Genomic DNA, 16,190 nt, shown 5'->3' on the forward strand with positions numbered 1-16,190 from the left:
GAGAAATCAAAACTCAACAATATTTCAAACAGAAGTCAGAAAAAATTATAATCATCCTCATCACTGGGGGCTGAGTGCTGCCGGTCCAGCGGGTGGTGGCCCTGATGTGATGAGATCAGGGAAGACCTTGCTGAGGACGCACATGTGAGCTGTGCTTTGAAGAAATTTTAAAGACCATTGATTTATTTGGACAGCTTGACATGGTTTTAAATTCCAGAGGCTTGAGGCCTCTCAGTGCAAATTCCCTCCAACTCCAGTCACTAGTTCCCTTCTCCAGGGGCGGCAGAAGCTTCCGGTTCTCCATGCCTCACTCTAGAGGTGGTCTGTGCTGGCCCTGCAGGCATAGTCACCTGGTCCCTGTCATCCTGTGCATTGCGTCTTTTCACCTAACAGTGCATCTCGGAGAGTGTTCCTCCCTCTGGCTTGAGGCCGCGCACTATCGCGTTGTGTGGATGTGACTTAATCTAACTAGTCCCTTTTTGGTGGTTGTTGGGGACATGGCCAGTCGTCTGCATTGTAAACAGCTTTACAGTGAGTAACTTTGAACACACTTGGTTTGACCATGCGTGGAAGCAGCCATAGGGTGAGTTCCTGCCAGTGGAATTGCTGCGTCAGAGCATGCCGTGTGCTGGGAGCTTTGATGGATAATGCCACATCGCCCTCTGGAAGGTGATAGCCGCTTAGGTTCCCCCTTCACAGAGGAGTCCCCCCTTCACAGAGGCCAGCTCGGATGTTGCTGGGACAGATGGGGACAGGCAGGACGGTGGGGTGGTCCAGGGGTGCCTGGCCCACAGCACTGGTTTGAGCCCTGCAGGGCAGTGGGAGATGAGGCGGAAACGTTCCAGATCCCTGAGGGCTTCCAGTGCCTCCCTAGGGAGTTGAACCTTTATTCTGCGGATTGGAGGGGCCCTGGAGGGTCGAGCAGGGGAGTGTCGACTAGATTTCTGCTGAAGAAGGTAGCTCTTGGGGCAGTGGGCTAAGCTGTGAGTTAGGTCTGGCAGGCAAAAGACAAGTCTAGAAGCCTGCTCTCCACCCCGAGCCTGAGAGTGACTTCCCCACATGCCAGCCCTGCTCCAGTGTCTCCCGAGGCTGCCCCAGCCCTGAGGACAAGCCCAGACTGTGTCTCTAGCCCCGGGCCTGTGTGACAAGCTCCTGGCTGTATCCTCCAGCCCATCTCTTCTCTGCCCCTCATGGGCCACTGGCCAGCTTTGGGGGATTGCCTTCTGTTTCTAGACTCACCGAGCTCTCCTGGCCTTGGGGCCCTCCTCTGAGATGCCCCCCTTCCCTGGAACATTTCCCTGCCCCCTGCCCTCAGGATCAGCCTTGCTAGCTTTCCAGGACTGGGCCCAGGTGTCAGTTCTTCTGGGAAGTATTCCCAGAGTCCAAGTGGAGTGGCCACTCCTTCTGGGAGTGACCCCTTGAACTGTGTTTGCCTGGCCTCGTGAGAGCTCTTGTCAGCAGCCTGGCGTCTGCGCCAGAGGGGAAGTGGGGGCGAGTGTCCACTTTGGTGAGCCTTGGGCCCCCGCCTGGCCTCTTCATCCTGTGGTCTGGGGCAGGAGCAGCTGGAATAGAAGGGGAGGGTGACACAGTGACATTCCAGATAAGAGTCAGTCAGCCGCTGCTTGGCTGGGAGGGCAGGGAGAGTGGAGGATGTGGGCCTGGTGAGGGAACGCAGCAACACTGCTGGTCAGCTGAGAGGACCTAGGAGGACACTGGGGGATGCAGGAAGGGTTCCTGGGTGACCTTCCACCTTTCCCTGAAGTTTCTGGTCCGAGGAGGGGGAGGAAGTGCAGGTGGGCCTGGATGGAGGTGGGGAGAGAGGTTGGGGAGAGAATGGGTCGCAAACGGTCCATGCAGGACTGGGTTAGGCTCGCCACCTGTTCTCCCCGCCTGAGCTGGCCTGTGTGGTATTGAAACACATTTTACTTAGGCGCTGCTCCCATTCAAGTATCAGGAGATTTCGCATTAAACTCTGGATCTCCAGCTTCTCTTGAAAATGCAGAAGCCTTGGCATCCTGCCCTCAAATTCCCACAGGGCCCCGTAGTCAGCTGGCGGTGAGGGGCGTGGCGAGGAATCCGAGGTGGAGCTTTGGGGAAGGCTGCTGATTGGACCACTGGGAAGGGCTGCGTGAGCTGGGCTCTGGCCCACCTGCATCTGCGGTAACTAGAGTGCTCAGTCAGGATCAGGTCCTGGGGGGTAGGTTTGTGCCTGTACTGTGCACCAGCTGGCCTGGGGAGATAGGACAGTCCTTGGTGCAGGACCCAGGGTGACCAGGACGGGTGGGGCATGGCCAGCATCCCAGTGAGCTTTCCGGCTGAAGAGCCTGCGGTGTGGAGCTCCTGGCATTTACTCCCAAGTGCCCAGGGTCCCCAGGGCAGTGGGATGTTGATGGTGCAGTCCCTGGGAATTCCCAGTGTTGCAGGATGGCTCCAGGCTTTGCCACAGGCCTCAGGCACTGTCCCCTGTTCTGCTGTCTCAAAGGCTGCCTCCTTATCACTTCCTTCCTCAGTGCCACTCCGGATGTAAGCACTTCCTTGTCCCCCTGGGCCCTCTGTCTGCACTTCTCCCCCAGCCTTGCTGCATTTCTGCAAGCCAGCCTGACCTGAACAGCCTTACTTTACAGACAGGCAGAGCGAGGGGTAAACCCGGCTCCCCCAGAGGTAGCTCTGGTGCTCCTAGGAAAGTCTCCTCACCCTGTGAAACCCAGGGGCTCTACTCTCCGTGTCCAGCCCCTGCCCCATGGCAGCCTCCGCAGGGCACCTGTGCACACAGGAGGGCAGGCCTGTGCGTGGAATGGCCCATCCGCCCTTCTTTACTAAATTGAAAGCAAATACAAAGGAAAGAGGTTGATACAGTAGTTTTGTTATTTAAATTGGCTACCTTGTAACTCAAACTTAATAACTCAAAATAATAGTATAAGTTTGAATTTTTAAGACTCAAAAATGTGTTTTTTAAATTTTTAATTATTTTATTTAATTTTTCTGGTTTTGTTGAGATATAACTGACTTGTGACGTTATATTAGTTTTAGGTGTACAACATGGTGATATGATATATGTATATCTTGCCAAATGATTACCACAGTAAACTTAGTTAACATCCATCCTTCACATAGTTACAGTTTTCTTTCTTGGGATGAGAATTTTTTTTTTTTAATCTTGCCTATTTTTTTTTATTAAAGTTATGAAAGTTAACATCCTTGTGAAGTTACAGTTGTACATCATTATTAGTCATGTTGTAGGTGCACCACTTCACCCCTAGTGCCCTACCCCCACCCCCCTTTCCCCTGGCAACCACCGATCAGTTCTCTTTGTCCATATGTTAACTACCACCTATGAGTGGAGTCATACAGAGTTCGTCCTTCTCTGTCTGGCTTATTTCATTCAACATAATACCCTCAAGGTCTGTCCATGATGTTGTGAATGGGACGACTTTGTCCTTTTTTATGGCTGAGTAGTATTCCATTGTATACATATACTACATCTTCTTTATCCAGTCATCAGTTGCTGGGCACTGAGGTTGGTTCCATGACTTGGCTATTGTGAATAATGCTGCGATGAACATAGGGGTGCATGGAACTTTTGGAATTGCTGATTTCAGGTTCTTAGGATAGATACCCAGTAGTGGGATGGCTGGGTCATAAGGTATTTCTATTCTTAACTTTTTGAGGAATCTCCATACTGTTTTCCATAGTGGCTGCACCAGTTTGCATTCCCACCAACAGTGTATGAGGGTTCCCTTTCCTCCACAGCCTCTCCAACATTTGTCACTCTTGGTTTTGGATATTTTTGCCATTCTAACAGGTGTAAGGTGATATCTTAGTGTAGTTTTCATTTGCATTTCCCTGATGATTAGTGATGATGAGCATCTTTTCATGTGCCTATTGGCCATCCGTGTATCTTCTTTGGAGAAATGTCTGTTCATGTCCCCTGCCCATTTTGTAATTGGGTTGTTTGATTTTTTGTTGTTGAGTTGTGTGAGTTCTTTGTATGTTATGGAGATTAACCCTTTGTCGGATAAATAACTTGTGAATATTTTTTCCCAATTAGTGGGCTGTTTTTTTGTTTCAATCCTGTTTTCCCTTGCCTTGAAGAAGCTCTTTAGTCTCATGAAGTCCCACTTGTTTATTCTTTCTATTGTTTCCCTCATGTGAGGGGTTATGGTGTCCGAAAAGATTCTTTTGAAGCTGATGTCAAAGAGTGTACTGCCAATATTCTCTTCTAGAAGACTTATTGTTTCAGGCCTAATCTTTAGGTCTTTGATCCATTTTGAGTTTATTATAGTAAATGGTGAAAAAGAATAGTTGATTTTCATTCTTTTACATGTGGCTGTCCAGTTTTCCCAGCACCATTTGTTGAGGAGACTTTCTTTCCTCCATTGTAGGCCCTCAGCTCCTTTGTCAAAGATAAGCTGTCCATAGATGTGTGCTTTTATTTCTGGGCTTTCAATTCTGTTCCATTGATCTGTGCATCTGTTTTTGTACCAGTACCATGCTGTTTTGATTACTGTAGCTTTGTAGTATGTTTTGAAGTCAGGGATTGTGATGCCTCCAGCTTTGTTCTTCTTTCTCAGGATTGCTTTAGCAATTCGGGGTCTTTTGTTGCCCCATATGAATTTTAGGATTCTTTGTTCAATTTCTGTAAAGAATGACATTGGAATTCTGATTGGGATAGCGTTGAATCTGTAGATTGCTTTAGGTAGAACGAACATTTTAACTATGTTTATTCTTCCAATCCATGTGCATGGAATGTCTTTCCATCTCCTTATGTCGTCGTCCATTTCTTTCAAGAGGGTCTTGTAGTTTTTGTTGTATAGATCTTTCACTTCCTTGGTTAAATTTATCTTGGGATGAGAATTTTTAAGATCTACTGTCTTCGAGCTTTCAAATATATGATATGATATTGTTAACTTTAGTCACCATGCTGTACGTTACATCCCCAGGACTTATTTATTTTATACCTGGAAGTTTGTACCTTTTGACCCCCTTCACCCATTTCTCCCACTCCCACCCGCCATCTCTGGCAACCACCAATCTGTTTTCTGTATCTGAGTTTGGGTTTTTTAGATTCCATGTATAAGTGAGATCATAAAGTACTTATCTTTCTCTATTTGACTTATTTCACTTAGCATAGCACCCTCAAGGTCCATCTATGTTGTTGCAAATGGCAGGATTTCCTTCTTTCTTATGGCTGAATAATATTCCATTGTTTATGTACACGTTTTTTTAATCCATTTATCTGTTGATGGATGCTTAGGTTGCTTCCATATCTTGGCTATTGTGAATAATGCTGCAGTGAACATGGAGGCGGAGCTATCTCATTTCCTTTGGATATATATGCAGAAGTGGAATTGCTGGATCATGTAGTAGTTCTATTTTTAACTTTTGAGGAACCCCGTACTGTTTTCCATGGTGGCTGCACCAATTTCCATTCCTACCAACAGTGCACAAGGGATCCCTTTTCCCTTTTCTTTGCCAACACGTCATCTCTTGTCTTTTTGATAACAGCCATTGTGACAGGTGTGAGGTGATATCTCATTATGGTTTTGATTTGCGTTTACTGATGACTAGTCATGTTGAGCACCTTTTCATGTCCCTGTTGGCCATCTGCATGTCTTCTTTGGAACAATGTCTGTTCAGTTCCTCTGCCCATTTTTACATTGAATTATTTGTTTGTTTGCTGTTGAGTTGTGGGAGTTCTTCATATATTTTGGATATTGATGCCATATCAGATATATGATTTGCAAATATTTTCTCCCATTCAGTAGGTTGCCTTTTCATTTTGTTGATGGTTTCCTTTGCTGTTTAGACACTTTTTAGTTTAATGTAGTCCCATTTGTTTATTTTTGCTTCTGTTGCCTTTGCTTTTGGGGTCAAATCCAAAAAGTCTTTGCCAAGACTGATGTCAGGGGGCTTGCCGCCTATGTTTTCTTCTATGAGTTTTATGGGTTTAGGTCTCACGTTCAAGTCTTTAATCCATTTTGAGTTGATTCAAAAATATTTTCACGTGAACATTTGAGAAGCCAAGTGAAGCTTCTTTCCTGTGCTCTGGGGTCACTGCCTGGGTCGCTGCCTGTTGCCCCTGAGCAGCTGATGCAGGGTGAGAAGCCAGTGGCCTGCGTGGCTGTGATTCTTGTAGCCAGACGTCCCCCGGAATGAAGGGGTGATGTTTGGGGATGGGCGATGGTACAGACAGCTGTCAGTCACCCCAGGATGTCAGTACTCCTTTGCTCTCAGAAATGGCATCTCACAGCTCTTTCCTGGCACTTCTAACCTTCCTGCAGTAGGTTGGCTGACTACTTACAGAGGAGGGAAGATGCTACTGATGAACAAGTATCTGATTGGCTGTGTGCCAGGCACTGTTGGGCTTTTATCGGCATTATCTCGTGTGAGTCAGTCCTCCCATGGGCCAGGGCGGCAGTACTATTATTGTGCCCATTTTACAGACAAGGAAGTGGAGGAATGAGAGTTTTGACAGCTTGCCCAGGTCACCCACCTAGTAAGAATGGGAGCAGGAATGATTCCTGAGTCTGGCTTATCCTCGGAGCTGTGAAAGGAGCCGTTAGGAAATGCTAGACCCGGAGGCTGCTTTGTGGCCCAGAGTGGAGGGGTGCTGGTCCTGGGGGCCACACTAGCCAGTGGGGCAGGAGCAGGCTGGGGGATCCGCAGGTGGGTGCCGGGCACGCTGGAACCGTGACGCCTGACTCCAAGCCTGAGGCCGTTGCAGGCAGATTTCACTAGCCAGACGGTTGTCTGGGAAGGTGCCAAGCTGGCTGGCGTTGCCCACAGTAGGAGCACCAGGCTGGCTGGCTGGGATTCCAGGGCTTTCATGGAGCTTCTCTGCTGCCGGCTGCCCACGGCAAGGATGCGGTTTTTCCTCTTTGGGGAAATGGGCTGTGTTTCAGTTCTCCCTGCCCTTAGGGAGCTCCAAGCTCTCAGCATCAGGGAATCAGGCCCCTCGGGTGCCCCTGAGGAGCTCAGCAGGCCAGGGGCAGGCACTGAGCGGGCCTTCACCTGCTGCCGGCTTCTCAAAGCTGTGGCATGTTTCCAGTTCTCAGAACAGCCACTCCCCTGGGACTCCCAACCGAGGTGGTGGTCCTGGGAATTTGTCCATCATCCAAGGGGTCACAGCCTGTGTCCTTGTGCTCATTCAGCCCTGCTGGTCGTTGGTGGGCCTGGGGACCTGAAGAGGCAGCCATTCAGGGAACCTCCAAGCCGTGCCGCTGCCTCACTGCTTTTGCCAAAGGTCCCTGCTATTACCCCTTCCCCGCCAAGGGCGGGTGGGTGCCTGTGGCTTCAGGGGAAAGGCCCCCTCTCTGTCCTCCTCTCTCCCGTGGAAACACGACCCTGAAGCCCCTTGTCTGGCCTGTCAGGTCAGCACCCCACCCTGTCCAACATGTGGAAAGTTCTTTTCCCTTCTCTGGGAGCCATCAAGCCCTGTGGAACACCTTCTCCTCTCCCCAGGTTGTCACTGTTCACGAGTGACATCCTTCCCAGAGGCTTCATCCTGCTCCTTCTCTCTCCTCTGCCTAGGATCATGCGGCCAGACGATGCCAACGTGGCCGGCAACGTCCATGGGGGAACCATCCTGAAGATGATCGAGGAGGCGGGGGCCATCATCAGCACCCGGCACTGTAACAGTCAGAATGGGGTAAGCGCCTGCGGACCCCTCCCCCAGCCTAGCTGAGATCACGCGGAAGGTTCCAGTCCCCAGGAGGCCTGGCGCCCCTGTGTGCAGTGTGTACCACTGTTGGGTCAGGAAAGGAGTTTGGATGGAGTCCAGGCCTGGAGCCTCCCCCTCCCTTGGCCCCGGGCCTTGGGGGCTTCTGGAATCTCTGGCACAATCGGTCCCGGATGGGAGATCCCTTGGAATGGCGCTTGGTTTCGGGCCCACCGAGGAGGGGTGGGGACCACCAGAGACTGAGACTCAGCTGACAGAGCCGCCTTTTCAGCACCTCCCCCTCCATTCTGGAAGAGTCTTAGCTTCTTGAACGCCCTGGGAGCCCAGCCCTCACGGATCCCTGCTGCGTGGGTGGTAGTTTATCATGGGTGTCAGACCATCCTGGACCTAGGTCCCTCCCCAGGCTACCCCCAGGTGGCTGTGGGCAAGCGCTGGCGCTCTTGCCTCCGCGGCTTCCTGGCTGTGAAGCCCAACAGGCCCTGCACGAGCGCCCTCGGAGGTGCCAGCTCTCCACCTGCTGCTGGTGACGAGGGCCAGGCCTTCTGGATTGAGGATTTCAGGGCAGCTGCAGGGCATTCAGCTTATCATCCCCTGCCGTGCCCCTGCCATTTCTCTGAAGGCCTGCCTGCAGGAGGGAAGCCTGCCCTCGGGTTCGGGGTGGGGAGGCTCTGTCTTGTGCAGCAGCGGGCATCTTGGGGCTGGCACAGAAGCAGTGCTGCAGGGCGCTGCGCCCTCTGAACCTGTGGCCTCGCTAGCCGCCTGCGGTGCTGCGAGAGGAAGATTCCACACCGGCGTAGTGTGTGTGCATGCATGTGTGTATAGAGCGAGCCAAGCCGGGGTGAGTGTGCTGGGTGGGTGTGGGTGTGGGGCCCTCCACACGGGGAGAGACTAGGGGGCTGGGCTGGGCCCTTGCTGTGAAGGAGGGCTCGCCAGCCTCACAGGAATTTGGATCTATTGGGGTGCCCTTGGAGTTCTGGGGTCAACCTGGCCACGGTCAGACAGCGCTGTGGTGGTGGGAGGACGGGGCTGGCTGGTTGGGGCCAAGCCCCGGGGAGACCCTCTGAGAGAGACAGAGTCCAAGGCAGGCCTGGTGAGAGAGGCTGGACATTGGGAAGGAGAAGCCCCAGGACTGGGGAGTGAGGGAGGAGGAGGGGCATGGGAGCCGGGTGGGGACGCTCCCCGAGGAGCTGCCAGCGTGTGGTGAGCACTCAGGGCACAGAGCTCTGGAGAGCTTTAGCTCGTGTCCTCGTGACACCCCTCACAGGCAGAGGTGGCTGTTTTTATTAGTCCCTGTGCACAGATGAGAAAACTGAGGCACAGAGAGGGTGCATACTTGCCCAAGGTTACATAGGGAGGCAGGTGGAGGTTTGGGCCATGAATCCAGGCCTTGAACCTGTGCTCTGAGCCCCTGCTCTTCCTCACTGCTTCCCCGGAGTGAGCCTGGGGGTGCAGGAGCTTCAGGTTTCACCCGTTGGCTTGGAGATACCTCTGGGCTGGTGGTCCCAGGGTAACCTTCTGGAAGTTCAGGCTCAGGAGAGGGGTTGTGAGCTCTAGGTGGCTGGATACTGGGCTGGGAGCTGATGCTGGCCTCTGAGGGGCCTTGCTGGGGCTCTGGGTAGGGCAGGGGGCACCCCCATCCACCCGCCCCTTGTGGCGTCATCCAGTGTGTGGCTTTAATAGCACAGTGTAGCCCCGCGGTTCTGTCTTCAGCTAGGGCCTCTTAGCTGACTCCACCTGGATCCTTAATTGGCCCTTCCACCTTGACGGCCCAAAAAGACAGTCTGGACCTGCCCCCAGGCCACTTCTCGTGCAGTCTCCTTCTCGGTAAATGACCTCCCTGGCCCCAAGTTACTCAGGCTCAAAACCTAGTGCCTCCACTGACCCTGCTCTTCCTGTTGCATCTGTGGACACTGGCATCCAATCCTATTGGCTCCACCTTCTGGATAATTCCAAATCTGAGTGCCACTCACCAGCTTTACCATCATCTGGTCCAAGCCACCGTGACTTCTCACCTGAATTGCCTAAACAGCCTCCTAACAGGTCTCCCTGCTTATCCCTGCCCACCTTGTCTCTTCTCTAACAGCAGCCGGAAAGATCCTTTAAAATGAAGTCAGAGCACATCACTCCGTGAGTGTGACTCCCGTCTCTCGCAGGGTAAAAGCCCAAGTCCACACAAGTCCCTGTGACTGCCTCACTTGTTGTCCCAAGCTCCAAGTCTTCATCTGCTACTCCCTCCCCTCAACACTCCCTTGGGCCACACCAGCTCTCCTGCTGCTGTTTGAACTGGCTGATGATGTTCCTGCCCCAGGGCCTTTGGACTGACTCTTCTGTCTCCCTGGGCCGTTCTTTCCCTGGATATCCACGTGACTTATCCTCACCTCCTTCCAGTCTCTGCATAAATACGACCCCACTCAGGCCTTCCCTGATGACCAGCTCCCTCACTGCTCCCAGCTGTTGTTTTCCACAGCACTATCACTTCTGGTACACTGTGTGTTTTGCTCATTTATATTTGGGCTTCTTCTCCCACTAGAGTGTAAGATCCATGAGGGCAGAACTTTTGCCTTTTGGTCCCCTGCTGGATGCTTAGCATCTGGACCAAGGCCTGGAACATAGCAGGCTCCCATTAGCCATCTGCTGATTGCCAGAAGTGTGTGTCTGGAATTGTCCTCCTGTGGAGAGCTTCTGTTTAATGCGCGCTTAGGATGCTCCAGGGACCATGCTGAGTGCTTGGCCTTCCTGACCTGGGCAGTCTTTCCAACCGTCTCCTTAGCCACACTTTGCAGGTGAGGAAACGGAGGCCTAGAAAAGTTATTGGGCTTTCCAAAAGTCCCACGAAACTGCATCTTCTAAGCTGGCATCAGCCAAGGGTGGCCTGAGTCAGTGTAGGGGCAGTTGCGGCTCAAATAATAACAGTAATCGGAGCTAACCCTTTCTGGACCCATTTGATTACTGATCTAATACCCACATCTGTGGGAGAGGGGTGTCTCAGCCCTCTCCTCTCTATGCATTGTCCCCTCGAATCCTGGCAGCAGTCCACTGGTACCATTTCTTATCTGTATTTTAGAAAGAGACTGACACATGGAGCAGGGAAGTTACTACCCAAAGTCAAGAGCTAGTAAGTGGCAGAGTCGAGATTTGAGCCCAGGGCCCAGCGCTGTACTTTCTGGCTCTGCTTCTGGGGCTGCTGTCCTGGCTTGAAGCCTGTGGCTGCTCAGGAGCCCAGCCCCCATGGTTTTCCCGGACACCTGTGCCCAACAGGCAGTGCCGTGCGAGCCACCTTTGGGAGCATGGCAGAGGGCGCTTCTTGGGGTAGATGCTAATCAGAATACACCTGGATGCTTCTCAGTGTGGGGCTGCTCCTCCCATTCAGCCCCAGAAGCAGGGAGTTGTGGGGTGTGTCTGAGGCACCTGGGAGCCAGAGATGCCTACAGCTCAGAGATCCTCATACTGAGTGCAAATATTCGTCAGTCCACATTTTGAGTTTTTGGATCACACCAGTCTTTATGGAACTCCTGAGGTGGGCCCAATGCCCTGCTAGACCCCGGGAAACAGCAGCTCAGAGTCGAGTTGGAGCCACCCTGGGTCCCAGCCTGTGCCACCTGCACCCAAGCTGGATCCACAGTCACAGCAAAAGCTTCTCTCACAGGGTCATGTCATAATGAAATGAGTGTAGTGAGACTCCTGAGGGGCTGCCCAGTAAACAATCTTTCCTTTAGTATTTTTTTTTAAAGATTGGCACCTGAGCTAACAACTATTGCCAATCTTTTCTTTTCTTTCTGCTTTTTGTCCCCAAATCCCCCCAGAACATGGTTGTTATATTTTTCAGTTGTGGGTCCTTCTAGTTGTGGTATATGGGACGCTGCCTCAACGTGGCCTGATGAGCGGTGCCATGTCTGCGCCCAGGATCCGAACCGACGAAACCCTGGGCCACCGAAGCGGAGCGCGTGAGCTTAACCACTCGGCCACGGGGCTGGCCCCTCCTTTAGTATTTTAAGCCCAGAGAGAACCAAGCTTAAGATTCGCAAGTGGCCTCCAGCCTGGGAAGAGCAAGCAGGAGGCAGTCCCCAGGCGTCCCTGTGCCAGGCCTGAAGGCTTCTGGCGGGTCTGTGTGAAGAGCATCCGTCAGGACAGCAGGGAGAGGAGCTCTGTATCCTCCTGCCTCAAGTCCTTCCTTCGGTGTTCTGGATTCTGGAAGGAAAAACAAATGCCCCTGCTAAAAATACGTGCAACTCTGAAATGTGTGGCCTAAAAAGTGAGCGAGTCTGCGATTGTGTCTCCTCTGCCCCTCCCAGAGAGGCCCTGGCCCACTCCTCACCTGGCCCTACAGGCCCTGTCACCTCTTTTCCCGCGTTCCTGCTGCATCCCCCTGGCGCACAGCCCAGCTCCAGCTCCCCTGTGGGGTCTGCCCTCCTCGCCCCTCTACCCCGGGTTCCCACACCCTGCACACCTTCTCCTGCTTGACACTTTGTCATTCAGGTCTCAGCTCAAATGCACCCTCTCTGGAGAGGTGCCTGGCCCCCTCATCTGAAGCTGCCCACCCCTCACATGCTGCACCGTCCTCTTCAGAGCACCCAACACCGTGTGGCATTGCCCTGTTTCCTGATTGTCATCCATCCCCCCAGGCAGAACCCAGGTTGAGGGAGGCGCTCTGACTTGCTCCCCTCGAATGCCAGCGCCGAGTTCAGTGCCTGGCTCCATGGTCAGCAGATGCAGGAGTGCCTCTGTGGCCGGGAGAAGGCTCAGGGCCATCTAAGGCTCGGACGTGCAGAGATGTGAGAAGCAAGCCGACTTTCCTTGTAAAATGTTACTGCGTGTGTTCATGTGTGTCACCTGTGTGTGGGCATAGCCATCCCCTAATTTAGCCACTGTCTTAAAAGACACCTGGGTTAGTTCTGTTTTTTGCTCTTGTAAGCAGTGCTTGGATCTTTCTGAGAAGCGACCCAGAGCCTGGCCCCTCATTCTTGCTTGGCTCCACTTAGCGCTGCCTTTCTGCCAGTGGGTGGCACTGCAGACACGTGAATTTACTTAGGGATGAAATTCCTGCCTGTTGTTTTAGAGGCAATGGGTGACTTGGGGGGGGGGGGGGGGGGGGGGGAACAAGACCATGCGAATCAGAGTGGGGAAGCCACCGCTGCGTTTGCCTCCTTAGCCCGCTTAGTCTCCCAGTCACCCTGGTCTCCTGCCTGGCAGAGACCTGACTCTGGGATGTTCATAGGAGCAGAAACGGTCACGGAAGCCCTGATGCCGTGTGCCTGAGAATCACCGAGAGGGGGTGAAGATGGAGGTCCCCTGGCGTCCCTCCAAAGAGGCAGGTCCTGTGGGTTTGGGGTGGGTCAGGGAGTTTGCATGCTGCCACAGGTGGCAGCAGGCAGCTCGCGGGAAGAGCGCAGACACACCAGGGCTTGAACTGACCATCACCTACAAGCCTCATATCTCCAACCCTTGCAAATTTGGGGTGCAAAAGGGGTGCTGTGCAGATTAACTGGGAAAGCAAATACTGGTGCTGACACAGGGCTAGAAAGATAGGCTCTCAAAAGTGAACCCCTGACTCCCGCCCTCGCCCCACCTCAGGGTAGCCAGGGAGTGTCGCAGACCCATGCTCTCTGACACCTAAACAATAGAAAACTGCTGTCTGATAGAAAGCCATAAAAGCGCTAGGTGCTCTGTTTGGCAGTGAAGATCCGCAGTCCCACTGCTCAAACACAGGGCCGTCTTTTGTGTCACCCAGTGAGCAACAGATGAGAAATAAGCCGATTCTCAGAGCTGGTGCTGGGAGGTGCCGAGGTCCCGTCAGGCACTGCTGTCCTGTTGAGAAGTACCTTGGAAACGTGTCAGAGTATTTGTGTCATCCACCCAGGAAACAGTCCCAGTACCGAAAACGACATGAGTAAAAGGACAGCCACCTCAAGATTGTTTATAGGAAACAATTGGGGTTGACCTAAATCTCTAATAGAAGAATATTCCACTCTGTCTGACCATTAAAAATATTTTTGCAATGGAGTATTGTGAAATGGCAATCATGGAAAGTGGTGAGGAAGTCCTTCATGTTCCAGCAGAGAATGAGCTCTAGAGTAGACTATGGGGTGCCCCCAGCTGGGTCCTCAGGGGCTGCTGTACCCACTGGCTGTGTCCCATCCGTTACGGAGGGGGTCCTGGGAGGCCCCGTCACTGCGGCTGACCTGGTGCCACAGCTTTTGTTCCTTGTGAATTTTGAGTCATGAGAATGCCTTGCCTATTTGAAGGATAAAGTTTAAATAAAAGAAAAAAATAGGGATTGCAAAGAGCTTGTTGTAACACAGGCAGGTTATTTTTCCTCCTGTTGAGGGAAAAAAGCAGATTGTGAAAGTATATATTTAGCTTTTGCACAACTTTATGTAAGACAAACTGTGAAACAAGGAGCCAGTCAAACAAACAAAGCAACCAGTAAAACCCCTATTCTTAGGGAAAAAGCCTGGAAAGAAAGATCCCAAAATAGAAACCGCTGTTGTCTTTGGACGGGAGGAGCGATTTCCTTGCCTCTGTCTACTTTTCTATATTTCCCAAATTTTCCATAATGAGTATGTATGTCTTTTTTTCACTCTTCATTATGTAAGTGCTACATGTCTTCTGTAGAAAAATTAGAAAATAGAAAAAAGCCACTTGTGATCACACCACTCAGAGAATCACCTTTATCGAATGCTTTGGTGCGGTCCTGTGGGACATGTCTGCATCTCCTGTGGTTTTGCATTTAGGACTGTGTGGTGTCAATAAGCTGCGTTACTTTCACAGTGGAAAAGAAAGAAAGAGTTTTTGAGGAGCATCTCCAGGGTCAGGGCTTGCCAGCCGGGCTGACCGTCTCTGGTCTTTGCAGGAGCGCTGCGTGGCTGCCCTGGCCCGGGTCGAGCGCACTGACTTCCTGTCACCCATGTGCATTGGCGAGGTGGCCCACGTCAGCGCGGGGATCACCTACACCTCCAAGCACTCCGTGGAAGTACAGGTCAACGTGATGTCCGAAAACATCCTCACAGGTAACTTCTGCGCGCCTCACCCAGCTGGCTTGGTTGGGAACAGCAGCCATGACAGCAATGACAATTAGGCAGCAGCCCAGCTCACACTGATTAAGGGCTGACTCTGCTCTAGGGGCTGGTCCTAATAACACTGTCCACAAATGACCTCCCTTAATTCCCACTCCGCCTGTGAGCAGATACTTCTGCCATCCTTGCTTTGCAGATGGGGAAATGGGGGCACAGTCTGGTTAAGCAGTGAGCCCAAGATTACACCTCCAGAGCAGGATTCAAACCCTGGCTGTCAGCTCTGGGCCTGAGTGTGCAACCACTGTCTGTCCCACCTTCTGGCCTGCTTGTCCGGGGCAGAGGGACGGGAATGGGCTGAGAGGGCACAAACTGGCCTCCTGCCCCTCTGCCACCTCTCCCTGCCTGCCTCACCCTTCCTTGCCCAGTGGAATTGCCCCGAGAGGCCTGCCCTGGCCCTTTACCCTGCTTCCCTGGCCCCACAAACCAGGCTTGGGCTATAGCTCACTGGGCAAACCTTTGACTCAGGATCTGAATATTCTCTTCCTCGGTGTGGTAACCATGGAAACCCCTTTCATCCTCCCACTGGGCACTGCAGGGGAGTCTGGCTCCATTTGCACTTGCACTCACTGCTTTTTATAACTGGGCTGCTGTTGAAGAAGGCAGACCCCTTCGTCCCCTCGCTGCCCACCTCCTGTCACAGGCCACCCATTGTCCCACGTAGAGGAGAGTCCAAGTTGGTTCTGGAGGAAGGAGCTGCCTGGGTCTTGCACCTTCCTCCCCATTCCCCCTCCTCAGCTGTGGCTGCCTGCAGAGTGCTGTGCTCTGACTCTGTAAGGGACTCAAGGCTTCTCTCTTCATGGGCCAGGAGCACAGTTATCGATCTGGAACATTCCGGTGACCTCAGCAGGCCTGGGTACAGCACAGTGAATGATTTAGCTGAGCAAGGGCCTAGGGTGGGGGTAGCAGTCCAGCACACCTGTGCCTCAGTGTGGCCTGAGCCCTGCACTTGGCAGGCAGCCCTGGCATCAGAGGGACCTTTTCATGCCGGTCCCAGGCTGTGGCACAGAAAGGGGTGGCTGGGCACTGTCTCCTCACATTCGGGGGCTTAGAGTCCCTGTCATCTTTCCCTCCACCTGTGATCATCCTTCCCTCCATCTGTGGTTGGCCCTTGGGCCCAGACCTCCTTTCCTGGGCTGTGCTGGGGGGTTAAACCTTTCCCCTCTCCTGACAGAAGAGGGGAAATTGCTGTGCTCTCAGCTTCTCTTGATCTTCACCTTTATTTGTTGATAGTGATTTCAACAGTGTTGTGTTTTCATCGTGATTTTCCAGTGTCAGGGAGTCAGCAACTTCAAAAGTGGGAAGAGGGGCCTGCTTCACAGATTCCCATCGTCGAAACCTCCTTTCTTGCATGTCAGAGGCCACGCCCGAGAGGAACCCCCAATGAACAGAGTGCAAATGGGGAAGAGAGGCAAGGAGAGAGGAAGGGCTTCTTGGGCTTT

The 16,190-nt window shown here is 52.6% G+C and overlaps 1 protein-coding gene across 6 annotated transcripts in view; it reads left to right on the plus strand.

Moving 5' to 3' along the window:
- The window catches only part of ACOT7 (acyl-CoA thioesterase 7), a 120,016-nt gene that overhangs the window by 35,977 nt on the left and 67,849 nt on the right, over positions 1-16,190 (plus strand). For all 6 annotated transcript variants that reach the window (XR_006888691.1, XM_046662098.1, XM_046662099.1 and 3 more), the window contains 2 exons: positions 7,531-7,648; positions 14,529-14,685. Coding sequence is in view for 5 of the 6 variants with exons in the window: in XM_046662098.1 (XP_046518054.1) it covers positions 7,531-7,648; positions 14,529-14,685 (275 nt within the window). In the remaining variant the exon portion in view is untranslated. The remainder of the gene's footprint in view (positions 1-7,530; positions 7,649-14,528; positions 14,686-16,190) is intronic.

The sequence above is a fragment of the Equus quagga genome, chromosome 5 (genome assembly GCF_021613505.1).
Source record: "Equus quagga isolate Etosha38 chromosome 5, UCLA_HA_Equagga_1.0, whole genome shotgun sequence".
Classification (NCBI taxonomy): Eukaryota; Metazoa; Chordata; class Mammalia; order Perissodactyla; family Equidae; genus Equus; species Equus quagga.